The 16,627-nt window shown below is 44.2% G+C and overlaps 2 protein-coding genes across 5 annotated transcripts; one reads left to right on the forward strand and one right to left on the reverse strand.

Moving 5' to 3' along the window:
• The first annotated feature begins 27 nt into the window (after positions 1 to 27).
• On the forward strand, positions 28 to 5,161 carry LOC106588956 (40-kDa huntingtin-associated protein). The gene is made up of 12 exons (XM_014178541.3): positions 28 to 250; positions 690 to 736; positions 913 to 985; positions 1,212 to 1,371; positions 2,413 to 2,481; positions 2,710 to 2,830; positions 3,210 to 3,302; positions 3,430 to 3,494; positions 3,654 to 3,735; positions 3,858 to 3,904; positions 4,434 to 4,489; positions 4,661 to 5,161. The coding sequence occupies exons 1-12, from the start codon at positions 192 to 194 to the stop codon at positions 4,740 to 4,742; spliced, it is 954 nt and encodes a 317-aa protein (XP_014034016.1). The 5' UTR covers positions 28 to 191; the 3' UTR covers positions 4,743 to 5,161.
• Positions 5,033 to 9,442, reverse strand: LOC106588978 (epithelial membrane protein 2). 4 transcript variants are annotated; one of them, XM_014178575.3, is made up of 5 exons: positions 9,384 to 9,442; positions 7,410 to 7,507; positions 7,054 to 7,156; positions 6,304 to 6,444; positions 5,033 to 5,936 (listed from the first exon to the last, which is right to left on the reverse strand). In XM_014178575.3, exons 2-5 carry the CDS (start codon positions 7,482 to 7,484, stop codon positions 5,779 to 5,781), a joined length of 477 nt encoding a protein of 158 aa, XP_014034050.3. In that variant the 5' UTR covers positions 7,485 to 7,507; positions 9,384 to 9,442; the 3' UTR covers positions 5,033 to 5,778. The 4 variants fall into 4 exon arrangements, with proteins under 4 accessions (XP_014034050.3, XP_014034056.1, XP_014034073.1 ...); XM_014178581.3 differs by lacking the exon at positions 9,384 to 9,442 and adding an exon at positions 8,807 to 8,941; XM_014178598.3 differs by lacking the exon at positions 9,384 to 9,442 and adding an exon at positions 8,807 to 8,918 and having other exon boundaries at positions 7,410 to 7,493.
• Positions 9,443 to 16,627: the final 7,185 nt, after the last annotated feature.

Here is a 16,627-nt window from a genome sequence, read left to right on the forward strand (position 1 = left end):
ATATCTGCAATATATCAGATTAATTTTATCGAGAGATTTTGCAAACTGAACCCCTGTACTCCCAAGTCCCACCATAATAAGATTGTATCCAATGAGACTATTAGGCTATTTTGAGTAAGAACCAATCGAAACGCGTCTCCAATCTCTACTTCCTGGTTTGGTCTATTTACGGTTTTCATCTATTGTTGACCATGGCAGCAGAGGGGGACTTTCTGATGAGATATCGTGCTGTATCAAATAAATTGAAAAAGTACGATTTATTACATTCTTGTCTTTGTTCTAGGTATCCATTCGAGTGACTGTGTACTGCATGATTGTCTAATCTTTTGAATTGCGAGCCAGGATTTCACAGCTAGCTAGCTAACAGTAGCCAGCTAAACTTGCTGTCAGTGTCATGGGTCCAAAGAAAAGCCCCATAAGCGTTATTTATTATTTTTTGTACAATTTTTACCATGTTTTGGCCAAACTCATTAACTAGCTGGCACTAGATAGATAATTAGTTAGCTGTTTCAAATGAATCCTCATCCCTGAATGATAATGATTGTTTAGCTAACGTTAGTTTTCTAGCGTTGTAGCTAATCAGGTACTAGAGCAGTGGTTACTAGGCTAATGGTAACTAGCTAACTAAACATGTCTGACATTCTGTTGTCCCTACTGGCTTAGTTGTAATTTCACTTTGCCCACCTTAGACGTTTTCTTCGGAAACCCAATGTAGCAGAAGCAAGTGAGCAGTTTGGTGAGTAGCTAATGTTTCCTGGAAAAATATGACTAATAACCATGTTTCTAACATATCAGCAATTCATTCATATGTTCATGTTTTCAGATGATGACCCTTACTATTAAGTACACCATTTGCACATTTATGTTGATTATGTGGCTTGCATCTCACCCAGTATTTCTGCTTGGCTGCAGGTCAGTTGGCTAAAGAGCTGAAGCAGCAAGACTGCCTTCAGTATGCAGCCTTCTGTGACCTTGCAATGGCAAGGTAAGTCTCCATCTAACTATTGCCCCCTAATCAGAACATATTGTTTTCCCTTATTAATATCATACAGACATGGGTAGCATAGAATGATGGATCAATATTGCCCTTTCTCCTCCATTGTAAGTATTCTACAACCAACATTATTTCCTACTACCTATTATAATGTAAATTAGATATCTCACATTACAATATATAATCTATACCTGTTATATCCTACCTGAACCCACAGGTGTGAGCAGACTCTTTTCAATGCTCCTGGGGAGGCCCTGGCCCTGACCGATGCTGCCCGGCTCTTCCTACTCTCTGAGAAGGAGAACAGAGCACTACAAGCCCCAGGCTTCGACGAGCACCTGCAGGCCGCACTCAACTGCTACAGCTTCGCCATCAAGGTAAAAAAGACTACAAATGTTTGACATAATAGAATAGAGATACACAAACAGGTCACAAGTTAAAGGTCATGAACAGACAAAATCATGTTTTTCATGAAATTTGATGATATTTGGATAAAACCAGATCAAAGTATGAAACATGACTGTTACTTCTACATTGGTAAAGTTTGATCATAAAGTTACTGGTCTCCTCCCCCATGTCAAACACTTTTATTTCAGGAGGCGGGATAATTAACGGGATAGGGGGACAGCACGTGTTTGCAGAGGGGCGTGGTTTATATACAGTAGCTAGATAGCTACTTTACTGGTGCAAAATTTGACTGTAGGGTGTCAACAAATATAATTAAAAGTTTACTCTTCATCTATGGCAAAGATACTTCCATCTGTGTCTGGTGGTAGTTAGTTACTGTCCAGCTTGGTCTTCAGCCAGCATGGAACAAAAGGGGGGGAAGGGCATTCAAAACTCTGACTCAATTGTCATGTCAACACATCCGTCAGTGCTGCTGTGAACTGCATCACAAGAGACCTAGATGTATAAAAACATTTTTTTAAAACACATCATTGATGTAATTTCAATGTTGTATTGAGTTGCTTTACGTTTCACCAAATTTGCTTGAGCTGATTTAACTGCAACACTGCTCACTGCATCCACGTTTCTTGACAGAGGCGTTTCAAAGAGCTGCCAGTCAAGGCGAGCTCATGAATATAAGCTTCCCTATTAAACCAGATGGAACTGACTGACATGAAGTGAGACAAAAGTGAGCGCAGCATTCAGTCTAGTTTAACCAGGCTTGGTGAACAACAGCTGTGAAAGGGAAAATGATCAATCAGAGTATCTTTATTGGTTTTGCTAGGGCATTTAAATGATAATCTAATCCTCTTTAGTTTATTGTTGAATCCATCTGAAATAACAGCTACGAAGAGATAGACCAAGCATCTGGAGAATTTACCGTACATACTAACAACTCATTTTCCCTGGCCTTTCCCCTAGATTCCTCTGAAGACAGTAGTATAATGCTGTGTTTTACAAATGTGTTTCAGGTTTACATTGAGATGAACCAGCCTGTCATGGCCGCCAGTCTATCTCTGGAACTTGGCAATGCCCTCAAGGTAATGGACCAAACTGATCACAAAAGATAGATTGGCAACCATTCCTCTTCTATGTCAGTCTGTGTGGTGAATTAAGATCATATGATCATCCCTCTCATCCTTTCTCTCTCTTACTCTCTCTTTTTTTTCTCTGTTTCTCTGTCTTCTGTTCTCTCCCCCTCCCTCTCTCCCTTCCCCTCCCTCCCTCTCTCTCTTCCTCTTCCTCCCTCTTCTCATCTTCGTCTATAGGAGATGAACAGACCAGGTGAGGCCATAGTTCACTACCAGAGAGCAGCAGAACTACAGACACAGCAGCCCATTGAGTCTCTGCTGTCTATGGGAGAGATGGCCACCTGCAAAATACTCACCCGTGAGTACAGTGGTGGGATGTGTGGGGGTTGATGGGTCTGGACCATAGGTGAAGATTTGTGTTATTCTTTGTTTTCAACTCCGTATGGAACTCAGAGCCAGGAAATTGGGTTATGGTATGGGGATTACCTGCATGTGGTCCAGATGTCAGTTGAAGCGTATACATGTGTTGGGGCCTAGAGTATACCAGGGTTGGGGTCAAAACCATGTCAATTCCAGTAAGTTGCTTTGGACATGGAATTTCTCCAGAGGAGTGCAATTCAATTTCTGACTTTACTGGAATTGATATTGAACTGACCCAAACTCTGGTGTTTGTGTTTCTAATCCTAACAACAACATCATGATACTGTAATAGACATTGTCTGTTCTCTCTGTGTCAGGTGACTATGACGGCGCGCTGGCCGTGCTGACAGAGATGCAGCTGATGTGTCAGGAGAGGGGACTGCAGCTGCCCGGCACCAGCTCCCCCGTTGGTGAGGACATAATGGACTGGCCCAACACTTGTGGCTAACTCATCACTTCCTGTGTTAAAGCAGGAAGTTCATGAACTATTCCGAAACTGATAACAGTATGCTTTTCCTCTGCTCATTGTCTTCTTAGGTGCATTTCTGGACATTGTGGCCAAGTGTGAGATTTCCAGAGTACTTTTGCTGATGCTGCTTGAGGTAAGCATAGCATAGCGAAGATTGTTGTCCCTTCTTATAACATTACATTTCACTTCACTTGTATTCAATTCCTTCCTACAAACACTTACAGATTATTTATCACTGCTAAATTGCGTTATCTCTCTGAAAGCTGAGAACGAATGCTAATGTCTTTTGCAGCCTCCTCCCCAGAAGTTGTTGCCAGAGCATGCCCAGACCCTGGAGAGATACGCCTGGGAGTCGTTTGACCCTCATAGTCAGGGTAACTACACTACAGCCATTAGTCTAACCTGACTGACCTTAAACACTCATACACACAACACTAGCAAGGTTGGGATGGTGAACGAAGTTCATAATTAAATATTTCCAAACCTCTCATTGTAGTGACCTTCCTACCTGAGAATGTCTTCCTTCTCCTGCAGTCAGTTGTGGTATGTGGCATATTTCCTTACTAGACTATATCACACAAAATAGCTTTGTGTTGGCCCTTAATGTCCGGGTGAGAAGGTCCAGTGTCTCACATGAGGATTAATAGGAGCGTAATTGTAGGACTGAGTCAACTTTAAAGCAGGAAACCATTGCTGCTACATCTTATGAATGAATGGTATGTACCCATTGAGTCTTGAAGAATATAACTTTATAAATGCCTCATGAGCTTAGTTCAACTGTCGTACCCCATCAGAACCCAAAATATAAGCGTGTTTTACTTCAATGTTTGTAAACAATGCAAATAGAAACTGTACAGCCTAACAACATGGTTAAAACTATAATGTTGATATCATGGATGGTCAGCCCTTGCATCCATAGCTCTGTTTATGAATTAGTGGTTATGTTTCTCCAGGCCCATCCCTCAGCATTTAAAAAAAACAAAGGCAGGGTGACGCTTTATTGTTTTGATTTAAGGATTCTAGCTTTATGCTAGGCTTTCAAAGTCTTAAGTCTATCATTGTGTTGTTGCAGATGGCCTGCCAGGAAAAAGACACAGAGTCCCTCAAGTCTCTTCAACCTGAACTCTGGTAAGCAAAAAAGAAATCAGTCATGTGGTAACTATTTAGCTGCAATACACATTTCAATTGAGTTTTTTTCCCTTATGATTTTCTCACTGATATCTTGTCTTTAAATTATTAAGAACATTTCAGTAGACTGTAAGGAAAATGGACAGTAAATTCTTCTTCTTCATGCCTCAGGCCTCTTCTCTCAGCAGAGCAGAACCACCTCCTTCACCTGGTGGTGCAAGAGCGGATCACCCCCTCTGGACAGGGGATTTAGTACATTCCAGATCAGCTCACTACACCCCCTCGGAATGACACATAATGGAACATTCCTGTCTCTGTCTTGGTCTGTTGTAGGGCCTCTTGAATAATGTTTTGGTGGGGTTGCATTCAAACACATTTTGCATCTTTTCTAAAAACGTGGGAACCGGACCAAGCATGTCATTGTGAAGGACATACTGTGCATCCCTGTTATGCCTATTAGTGGTCGCACAATTACTCTCGAAGTCTTGCATCAAATAGTTATTTATTGGAAATATGTTGAATAAATGAAATATGAATGAAAAATGCTTTTAATAGCGTTTTTATTTTGTTAATAAATTGTATAGTCTGAACAAACATGGCTTAAATTCCAATGTAATTACAAAACAGAATCCCTCTACTGCACTATAATAAATGGTGATATTACATACACTGCATTGACCTCTGTTCCTGATTTACCTTTTTCACTTGTACAAATTAAAATGTACTTTGATATAGCAGCCAACCAAAACTCAGAATCACACACATGATTAAAATGTATTTTGATATAGAAGCCAACCAAAACTCAATCACACACGATTAAAATGTACTTAGAATACATGTTACGACAATTACACAAACGGTTACAATGTATTAGATCAAAAAACAATTGGTTATAAAATACTTCAGTTATAAAAAATAAAAATTCAAATTAATTTTTAAAACATGTACTGGAAATTAAAGCTTGTTTGCTGATTGTTCAAGTACTGCAACAGGTATGTAGCATACCTTGAAATATACAGTACTATATCAATTACACATTACAAATCTCCCATTTGAACAGGCATGCAGTAGTCTGCATAGAAATTGATTGTGCATACAATTCTTTGGGGTCCGCTCCCCCCCTTTCTGTACCACCTTCCTCTTCACAAGAAACATCGGAATACTGGGATTGTTAATAAACTAATTAAGACCCCTACCCTCCCTCCATCCCTTTCCAACACAATGCAAAAACATAATAAAAACTGTCCTTCCTTACAATCCTCCTCTCCTCCCCTTCATCCCTTGTTCCTCTACTCGCTCTTCTTGCGCAGGATCACGTAGATGACGCCCAGTATGAATGTGAGGACGAAGGAGATCCAGGCCAGGATGAAAGAGTGTCCGAACCAGCCCTTTTCCTGCTTGTGGAAGATGTCCGTGTAGATGGACGCAGCGATCATTACACACAGACCTGGATGGAGACGAGCGGAGATTTAAAAACACCTGTTAGGTTAATAACAGTAATGTGCTGTACTGGAAACATCATCTCAAAGTCACTCATAGGGCTGTAGACACAACTGCTGAGGAGACTATTTCAACCTGAACTTAAATAACAGTGATAGTTATAGCAATAAACAATAGTGTTTTTCAATCATGCTCATGGGGACCCACCCACAGGGTGTGCATTCAAAGACAATGATTAGTGATCAGTTTGCATCAGTTATTAGTTTGCTTGCTAGTGCTGGACTACAACAAAACATATACACTGTGTTAATATCAATGTCATTACATAGATTATACAGTATTCAGACGCAGATACAGGGACCCGAGCTACTTACAGGAGATGAGCATCAAGGCTCCAGAGAAGGTGAACCTCTGGCCCTTGGACAAAGTGAAGAGTTGAGCCACGAACACAAACAGGCCCAGGATGGAGAAGATGCAGGCCAGCACTGCCCCGGCCTGCACTACCTGGAGGTATTCTATAGGGGGATACAGAGAGAACAGGGCTCCATGAGATGGGAAGATGCACATACTGATCCTGACACACTATACTCTTGTCATACAGAACAATGACAGTCATTTATTTTAAATAATAATAATTACAAAATATATCTTTTTTTTCTCCATGTCATGTCATGTAGAACCTACCAGCAGGGGTAGAAATAAAACCATTCTGGGAACTCACCATAGTAAAATGAACACAAACTAGTTTCACTTTGGAAGCTTAATTTGACCCCTGCCTACCGAGCGAGTATAAGCATATGCACATGTCCACTCTCTTGTTTTGGTAGAAGCTAATACTGTGTAGCCATAACAAGAGGTGAGCACACAGATGCTGTATCTTAATGTGAGCCAGTTTCAACCAGAAGGAAAATAATCCTGCAGCAACAGGAAATATGAATGACATTTTTGTAGGGGTTGATAGATTTTTCGTTGGGAAAATCGAGTCAGATATTTTAAAGTAGAAATTACAAACTTTCGAAGCCTTTTCAAACCTTGAGTACACTACAAGTTTGTATTTCCTGCTGTGCAGGACAATTCCTGCAACAACAGGGTCATCAAATTAAGAAACGGCATCTGTACTATACCTTCAGCATAGTCTCCTTTGAGGTTGGTGTAGTGCCAAGCTGAGCCTGCCAGTTCCCACCGGCCCCACACGTCTGTGGTCACTGAGTCTGTGAACCACCAGGCCTGCAGAAAACAACACAGGAGAAGAGTAGCAAAGTCATTGTAACAAAAGTTACTAACATTATATCATAACAGTGTTGTAACCATGTTTGCAGTGTTGGATACTTAGGCCCAACAGTGGACATTTTTGTTCTAGCCCTGTATTTATTATGGTGTTCATAAAGACGTTCTGAAGTTCATATGGAGCAGGAGAACAGAGGTGACATTGGAAGCATGTGAAAGTAAGAAAAAGGAGAGGGGATATTTATTTACTTACATTATCAATGGTTGCCACCAGAAGCAGGATGATGGCGGTAATGTGAAGAACAACGATTCCAGCCAGGACCAACATTGTGACTAACTGAGAAAAGATAACTGTTGTGGAAAGATATCCAGTGAGTAGGCTATGCTGCTTATTAGAAACTGGGTGGTTCCAACCCTGAATGCTGATTGGCTGAAAGCCGTGTTATATTAGCCAGTATACCACGGGTATGACAAAACATTTATTTTTACTGCTCTAATTATGTTGGTAATCAGTTCATAACAGCAATAAGGCACCTCGGGTGTTTGTGGTATATTGCCAATATACCAAGGCTAAGGGCTGTTTCCTGGCCCTCTGCGTTGCATTGTGCTTAAGAATAGCCCTTAGCCGTGGTATATTGGTCCATATACCACACCACCTTCGGCCTTATTGGTTAATTATCTTACTAAATACGAGGCATAACCAAATCTGGGTCAAATACATGTAAAATACTTTAAAATGCTTGTATTGCGCTTGAATTGGTTTGCCTACAATGGGTATAATAAAATAGACCCAAAAGTGCAAACTCCCAGATAAATCAATCAACATTAAAGTATTTAACGTATGTTTTTGATCCAGGTCTGGGATAGAAGAGCGCTCTACCTAAATGGTCAATTGGGCTCGTTTCAAATACGACTCAAATCATTGGATTCGATTGCTCATTCACGTTTAGCCTATAAAAAGGAGTTTATAGATTCGTTTATTTGTTATCAACTACAATTAGACAGCTTAGAGGATAAAATAATAATTGTTGTTTCTGTAGGTCTACCATCACAACAACATTGTTTAAAAAGTTACTCAAGTGTATAAAGTTATTAGCCCTAAAAGTATAGACTATTCGTTTAACTGCAGACTAATCATTATTAACCTGAATATATGCATATTTTTTTTTGACTCAATAGCAAGTTTCAGTAGAGAAAAATAATAGGCTATTCAACGTGGCCATGTATTTTAACTGGACTACTAGGCTGCACATTACCATTTGTTATGGATGCTATCCCCGTTAGTTGCAACGGGCCCCATACACAGGCTATGAGAAAAGAGCGCGAGAATACGACGACAGAAGTGAGTCTATGAAACAAATGTGATATACATAAATGAATACAACATCTTTATTAAAATATGATCTATAATACTATGCATAAAGTAAACCTATGTTGACGTTTTTTTGCAGCTCGCAAAAGTGAACTCCATGTAATCCTTCCAAAGCGTCCTTATCAACTGAATGCAGTCCCATTATAAAACGTTTAAATACCTCCCCAAAACTATTGTTTTCGCCCACAGAGCCTTCAAAAAATTCGCTAAACAGTACCAACCCTCCACCAATCCCATTGCACAGAAATTGTAAACCGCATTAGGCTGATAAACATTACCTGTGAAGGAGCTTTTACGCACGATAGTTATTTGCAATTCTGAAAAGCTGTAACGTTAGACCCACCCAGCATCGAATTCATAGCCTACACATCACTCTTTTTTTCTCTTCGGCCCCTTCCCTTCCCTCCCTTTCCCAAAACCCCACCCATATCCTCAAACTTTTTCGTATCTTTAAAAAGTCAGCGACTTTAAAAGTCTATGACAAATAGGCAGCGTTTCCCTCTGTCAAAACACTGCGTGAAGCTAAGTGATCTTCAAAGGAGCTCGTTGACTGAATGGAGTAACAATTACGACTGTGTACAGAATGTGTGCAGAACAGTCCCAGTTTGTAGTATATTCTTAATTCTAAAAAGAACCAAACAAACATGTTGCGCTCCACTCTAGCCCCCCTCCCCCGCCCTCAAAGCAATATGTAGGCTACACCTCTCCCTTTTACAATGAGCTCTCAACACATGAGAAATACAGTATTTTACTTCACATTCATATAAGTAAACAACAACACCCAATTCCCCTCTGTACGCAGTATCGCAGCAGCAACCCAAAATATAAAAGTAACAGAATAGCAACAGCCATTACCTATTCGTGTTTTGGACACGTCATCTCCATTGCAATGTTTTCCCCCCACATAGTTTATGGATGTCATTGTGTACTTTAGCCTATAGGCCTACTTTTTTTACCTTCAATATTTCAAGGTATTAACAAATTCTTTCTACTGTATGTCTCTTTTTCTTCCATGATGAAATCCAACCAGATTTTTGTTTTGTCTGAGATAATTAATCATTAACTGCACATGTGTCACTGGTGTCGTAAAGATTGGACCAAGGTGCAGCGGGAACGTGTACACACATCTTCTTTATTAAATAAAAAGAAGAAAAAAACTAAAGAAACACGTTGTAACGCCCTGGCCATAGAGAGGGGTTTTTGTTCTTTATTTTGGTTAGGCCAGGGTGTTACATTGGGTGGGCGTTCTATGCTCATTTTTCCATGTTGGTTTGTTTCGTTGATTTTGGCCGTGTGGCTTCCAATCAGGCACAGCTGTAGAGTGTTGTTGCTGATTGGGAGTCACACATAAGTGCCTGTTTTTCCGTTGGGGTTTTGTGGGTAATTGTTTCTGTTGTGTGGTTTGCACCTGACAGGACTGTTTGGCTGTCGGTTTTCTTTTGTATAGTGTTCTTTCTGTTATTAAATTCAATGATGAACACTAACTCCGCTGCGCCTTGGTCTACTCTCTCCCGACAGTCGTTACACACGTATACGAGACAACACTAACAGTCCGAACAGGTGCATAGACACTAAACAGGAGACAACAACCCACAATTCCCATTACAAACACACCCCTATACGTAGGACCTTCAATCAGAGGCAACTAGGAACAGCTGCCTCCAATTGAAGGCCAATCCCAATAAACTAAACATAGAACTAAACAACCTAGATCTAACATAGAAATACACTAACCTAGAACATAACCCAAAAACCCCGGAACACTCTAAACAAACACCCCTCTACATAACACATAGCCCAACAAACCCCGAAACCCTCTAAACAAACAACCCCCTGCCACGTCCTGACCAAACTACAATAACAAATAACCCCTTTACTGGTCAGGACGTGACAGTACCCCCCCCAAAGGTGCAGACCCCGGATGCACCTAAAACAACGAAACAAAACCTAATCCAATACTTACTAAACAAAAAATAAATCCCCAACTAAAGGGAGGGAAGGGAGGGTGGCTACCGTCACCGACGGCTCCCGTGCTACACCCCCCCTGCCCTAATCCTCCAACAACGGAGCTGGCTAAGGCCCCGGCCTTAGTCCCCAACCTAACCTGTCCTCCACCGCTGAATACTCAGGGCTATGGCGCGTCGCTGGAGGCTCAGGGCCGAGGCGCGTCGCTGGAGGCTCAGGGCCGAGGCGCGTCGGTCCCGGACTGTAGGGAGGCTCAGGGCCGAGGCGCGTCGGTCCCGGACTGTAGGGAGGCTCAGGGCCGAGGCGCATCGGTCCCGGACTGTAGGGAGGCTCAGGGCCGACTCTGGCTGCGCCGGTCCCGGACTGTAGGGAGGCTCAGGGGCGACTCTGGCTGCGCCGGTCCCGGACTGTAGGGAGGCTCAGGGGCGACTCTGGCTGCGCCGGTCCCGGACTGTAGGGAGGCTCAGGGGCGACTCTGGCTGTCCCGGACTGTAGGGAGGCTCAGGGGCGACTCTGGCTGTCCCGGACTGTAGGGAGGCTCAGGGGCGACTCTGGCTGTCCCGGACTGTAGGGAGGCTCAGGGGCGACTCTGGCTGTCCCGGACTGTAGGGAGGCTCAGGGGCGACTCTGGCTGTCCCGGACTGTAGGGAGGCTCAGGGGCGACTCTGGCTGTCCCGGACTGTAGGGAGGCTCAGGGGCGACTCTGGCTGTCCCGGACTGTAGGGAGGCTCAGGGGCGACTCTGGCTGTCCCGGACTGTAGGGAGGCTCAGGGGCGACTCTGGCGGTCCCGGACTGTAGGGAGGCTCAGGGGCGACTCTGGCTGCGCCGGTCCCGGACTGTAGGGAGGCTCAGGGGCGACTCTGGCTGCGCCGGTCCCGGACTGTAGGGAGGCTCAGGGGCGACTCTGGCTGCGCCGGTCCCGGACTGTAGGGAGACTCTGGCTGCGCCGGTCCCGGACTGTAGGGCGACTCTGGCTGCGCCGGTCCCGGACTGTAGGGCGACTCTGGCTGCGCCGGTCCCGGACTGTAGGGCGACTCTGGCTGCGCCGGTCCCGGACTGTAGGGCGACTCTGGCTGCGCCGGTCCCGGACTGTAGGGCGACTCTGGCTGCGCCGGTCCCGGACTGTAGGGCGACTCTGGCTGCTGACAGATGTATGTAAAGCCATATATTGTAACACTAGCAGGCCTTGTGGAAGTCTTACTGCAGTAGGCCTTGTGGAAGTCTTACTGCAGTAGGCCTTGTGGAAGTCTTACTGCAGTAGGCCTTGTGGAAGTCTTACTGCAGTAGGCCTTGTGGAAGTCTTACTGCAGTAGGCCTTGTGGAAGTCTTACTGCAGTAGGCCTTGTGGAAGTCATACTGCAGTAGACCCTGTGGAAGTCATAACACAGTAGACCCTGTGGAAGTCATAACACAGTAGACCCTGTGGAAGTCATACTGCAGTAGGACCTGTGGAAATCATATTGTAACACTCGTAGGCCTTGTGGAAGTCATATGGAGCTTCTAGCTTAACACAGTTAACATTGCTTTTCAGTAAAGATCTGTATCCATTCTCTCAAGACCTGTTAGTCAGTCAGGTTATTGGGATGACTGAAAACCTATGATAATACTGTACTGGTCTTAAACTTACTAAATCTGAGTCTGTCCTAAATCGCACCCTATTCCCTATATATTCCCCATAAAGCTCTGGTGAAACGTAGTGCACTATGTAGGGAATAGGGTGCCATTTAGGACTAGGTAAAAATTAGCTACCAGGTGGTCTGAGCACTTACATAATGTCCAGACAGTAGTATTTGACTTAATCAATTCTGTCACTACCAGTCAGTGAATGATGCTGCTTCTTATTACTGTCATTATTAGTAATTTCCTAGTGGACATCCCTGCCTCTCCTCTGGCCCTGTCCCCAATCAGCCTCTCCGCTGGCTCTGTCCCACCTCCCTTCGGGCTAGGGCCTCAAGCTGAAGACCTCAGACAAAGGCAGTCCTGATGGTACACTACAACGGATGCTTTGTTCACCAGGAGGTATTCACTCTCCACTTCCTGTCCTTTCCCATCTGCCCCTCTCACTTATGAAGACTGCGTGGATTTCTGTTCTGACTGTTTTATACAAAATGCTGTGCATGTTTGGTCTTGAATCTGTTTTGGACTACATGCTGTGTATGTTTGGTCTTGAATCTGTTATGGACTACATTCTGTGTATGTTTGGTCTTGAATCTGTTATGGACTACATGCTGTGTATGTTTGGTCTTGGATCATTCCTTGGCATGTAATGTATCTGAACAATTCAGAATAGTCTTGGCTAGTCTCTACTGCTCGGAATTCTATTGATGGATACATTGCGAATCAAGGTGAATAATGACTGTTTGCATTGCAGCTTTCTAGAATGAGTTTTCCACATTTCAGCTCATAATAACATCCATTCCTTTTGCAGGGGACAGACTACATTGTCATGGCTGTATCACAACCGGCCGTGATTGGGAGTCCCATAGAACGGCGCACAATTGGTCCGGGTTTTGCCGGTGTAGGCCGTCATTGTAAATAAGAATTTGTTCTTAACTGGCTTGCCTAGTTAAAGGTAAAAACAAAAAAAATTGGGGCCAGTGTATTGGTATGGATATCCAGTCAGGGTGCCCTCTCCCTAGGCCACATGTCTGGGATCTGAGATAGATCTGATGATCTATGGAGAGGAGACCATTGGAGTAAGTACTGTATGTACAGGAATTTTTTATCTCATGCCATGGTACATTGACATGATCTATCTTGACTATGACTGCATCCCAATTCTCCACACACATGCATTGGGATAGGTGCAGGAAATGGTTTTAAGGGAGTTTTCACCATTGTTAAATCCATGACAGGGAGTGTGCATGTGTACGATTTGGGAGAAGGGTGGTCGGAGAATCAGGATGCAGCCTAAACCAGTTGAATAGGGGTCACTGAGGAATGTCTTTGACCTCTGACCTTCTCGCCCCCCTCAGTGAATGGCGACTTGGTGCCGCTCCTGTAAGCTGCGTCCCGGTGCTGGTACCCCACTGAACACTACTGATCCTCTGGTGTTTGTAGTTCAACACAGCTTTAACTTCACTGTAGTCCCACAAGTTATGTATGGAACTGTACACAATAGCCATGCAGTAACAACTGCCATTAATGTTACTCACCTGATTATAACTGCTTCCTGTACATTATGATTAGGGGGTAAATGGGTGAGCTGTTGGTACCTGCAATTCCAGAGGGGATTTTATTACGCTTATTTTGTCAGTTTATTTTAAAAATGTATGCCTTACGTAAGGGTATTGTTCTCTCTCCTATAGAATGGCATGTAAACAGTACAGATCTAATCCAGGGAAAAGGACCTGTCTTCTGCCTGTTCCAAACCCCTTACCTGCAACACCCTAAACACCCCAACAACCCCCACTATGAGTCTTATGAGGAGCCTGATGCATCTCCAGACTATGTATTATTTGCCTCACAAACCGCAAACCATTTCACACCCACCCATTCCCCAACCCCTTTCACCATCCAACCCCCTCTCCCAGTAGTACAACATCGGAAGTTACCCGACACCCCAAAAAATACCACGGGTAAGGCTGTTGTTACCGCTTCCCAACCGCTCACCTCCACCAAGTCCCCAGCTAAGCCCCCCCGTTGCTTTCCCTTCATCCACGACAATCCCGAGTTACACATGATACCCACTCCACCCCCCATCAAGCCTGTTCCTTTTAAGCTAGTTCCTTTGAAGTTCTCCCCTGTGTTTTCCCATAGCACCTCAGCCTGCTGAGACATCACAGTCAAAGAGTTGAGCAGTGCCAAGAATACATGCATGTGGAACATCAACCTGCGTTTGTGGCTTTGACATATGATCCTACTGTTTCTGTCACTAATCACCCCAGTAAGAGAAGCCTAACCAACACACCAGACCTGTCACTCAACCACCTACTCTCACTGCCCCTCGTCCTCCTCTCTCTCCTCCTCCCTCAGTATCATCAGTCCCTCTATGCATCAACACCTGCAGAGGAAGCATATTGCCCCTGTTCCTCCAAGAAGCACACCACAGGATCTAGAGATTCCACAACTCCCCCATATGGTGGCTGTCCAGCACCAAAACCAATATTCTAAGTATGTCCCTCCAGCCCCCTTACCCCACCAGAATAGGCCTTCTCCTCCCTCTGGACCTCAACACCATCACCCTAGTTCACCCAGCCACTATTCATACATGTACCACTACAAACACTCTCAGCCTGGTAGTCCCAGTAAGCCTACCACTGGCTCTCATCCTCCGCTCTACCAGCAATAGTGTCCCTGACCCCAATTTACAGCACAATCAGAAGTATGTAGCACCTCCAGCTCCTTCTAACGCTCCAAACATCCAGCATCACTACCCTCCATACCAATTCCACCAAAAACAGCCAAATCCTAGGTTCCATACCCCAGCTCCTACCCACCTCTTGAAAATAACCCTTTCTCTCTGTATGGTTTTCGGCACCCTGAACCTGATGGACCACCCGCTCCACCCCAAATTTCTACAGCTCCATACTTACCATACCCGCATGCCAAGAGAGAGGCCCACCGGCACCTCAGTCCACTGATTGGTGAGCAGCATATGTCAGACAGTGTTTCAATCTATTTTGTCCTCTAAACCGTGAGAATAGTGAATACACTTGTAACAGCTTTGAACTGTTTCTCCTTCTCAAGAAATGTGAGATGACAACCCAACCATGCCTGGGAAGAAGTATGTTGACACCAGATGTTGAATTATGGAAATGTCAATTAAGATTAGATTTTTGAATGATTTCAAGTCTGTGTATGTAGGCAGCTATCAGGTATGAAGGTAAGAACCAGATGCAGAATAAACAATAGTTTAATGTTCCAACAGGGGCAGGCAAGAGACAGGTCAAGGCAGGCAGGGGGCAGAAAACCAGAGGGGTCAACAGTACCGGACAGCAGGCAGGCTCAGGGTGATCCAGAGGGAGGCAAAGGTACAGGTCGGCAGGCAGGCAGGCTCAGGGGCAGGCAGTGTGGTCAGGCAAGCGGGCTCAGAGTCAGGCCAGGCTGGAGTCAAAACCAGGAGGGCGAGAAAAGAGAGACTGGAAAAAGCAGGCACTTGAATTAAAAAAAAAAAAAAGACAAACTGGCAACAGACAAACAGAGAACACAGGTCTAAATACACAGGGGATAATGGGGAAGATGGGCAACACCTGGAGGGGGGTGGAGACAATCACAAAGACAGGTGAAACAGATCAGGGTGTGACAGGCAGCACCCTCTCTGTGCTAGTGATGGCTATTTAACAGTCTGATGGCTTTGAGGTAGAAGCTGTTTTTCAGTCTCAGCTTTGATGCACCTGTACTGACGTTGCCTTATGGATGATATCGGGGTGAACAGGCAGTTTGGTTGTTGTCCTTGATGATCTTTTTGGCCTGTGACATCGGGTGCTGTAGGTGTCCTGGAGGGCAGGTAGTTTGTCCCCGGTGATGTGTTGTGCAGACCGCACCCTCCTCCGGAGAGCCCTGCGGTTGTGGGCGGTGCAGTTGCCGTACCATAGACTGTAGTAAAACAGATATTTATATTAATTTATCTGAGGTCATGATGATCATACTGTGAAATGCGGCACAATCAAATGAACCCATAGGCCTAAACAAACTTTGAGATGTGCGTATAACTTGAGGCCTAGTAAATCACTAATGTGTGTATGAAGCTCATAACATGAAGCCCCCTTGAGGCTTTACTAAGGCTGCGTTTAGACAGGCAGCCCAATTCTGATCTTTTTCCAGTAATTGGTCTTTTGACCGATCCCATCAGATCGTCTCACAACGGCTCTTTTTCAGAGCTGATCTGATTGGTCAAAAGACCAATTAATGTAAAAAAAAAATCTGAATTGGCTGCCTGTCTAAACGCAGTAGGCTGTGTCTAGACTTGACAGTTCATGCAGCTTTGTTATTCTGATCATGGAATTACGAACTCGTCATGTGTCTACATTTAAATGTTTCTACCGTGTCCACATTGTGGCCGGATTCCCTTTTCCTGCACTATAGTGCATTCTGCAAAAGGTGGAACAGGTTAAATCTGATAACACAACAACTTGATGGCTTTAGCCAACTACTGAAGCTAACTGGCCAGCTAACCTCTGTAACTTGCCAG

Source organism: Salmo salar, chromosome 12, assembly GCF_965601325.2.
Source record: "Salmo salar chromosome 12, fSalSal1, whole genome shotgun sequence".
NCBI lineage: Eukaryota > Metazoa > Chordata > Actinopteri > Salmoniformes > Salmonidae > Salmo > Salmo salar.

Excerpts from the sequence above, each read along its gene's own strand:
- LOC106588956 (XM_014178541.3), top strand. The coding sequence starts at position 192 with ATGGCAGCAGAGGGGGACTTTCTGATGAGATATCGTGCTGTATCAAAT. Across the intron at positions 2,831-3,209 it reads CACCTGCAAAATACTCACCC|GTGACTATGACGGCGCGCTG; the intron begins GTGAGTACAGTG and ends TCTCTGTGTCAG. Across the intron at positions 3,736-3,857 it reads GTTTGACCCTCATAGTCAGG|TGACCTTCCTACCTGAGAAT; the intron begins GTAACTACACTA and ends CTCTCATTGTAG.
- LOC106588978 (XM_014178575.3), bottom strand. The coding sequence starts at position 7,484 with ATGTTGGTCCTGGCTGGAATCGTTGTTCTTCACATTACCGCCATCATC. Across the intron at positions 6,445-7,053 it reads CAAAGGAGACTATGCTGAAG|AATACCTCCAGGTAGTGCAG; the intron begins GTATAGTACAGA and ends ATCCCCCTATAG. Across the intron at positions 5,937-6,303 it reads AGCCTTGATGCTCATCTCCT|GTCTGTGTGTAATGATCGCT; the intron begins GTAAGTAGCTCG and ends GTCTCCATCCAG.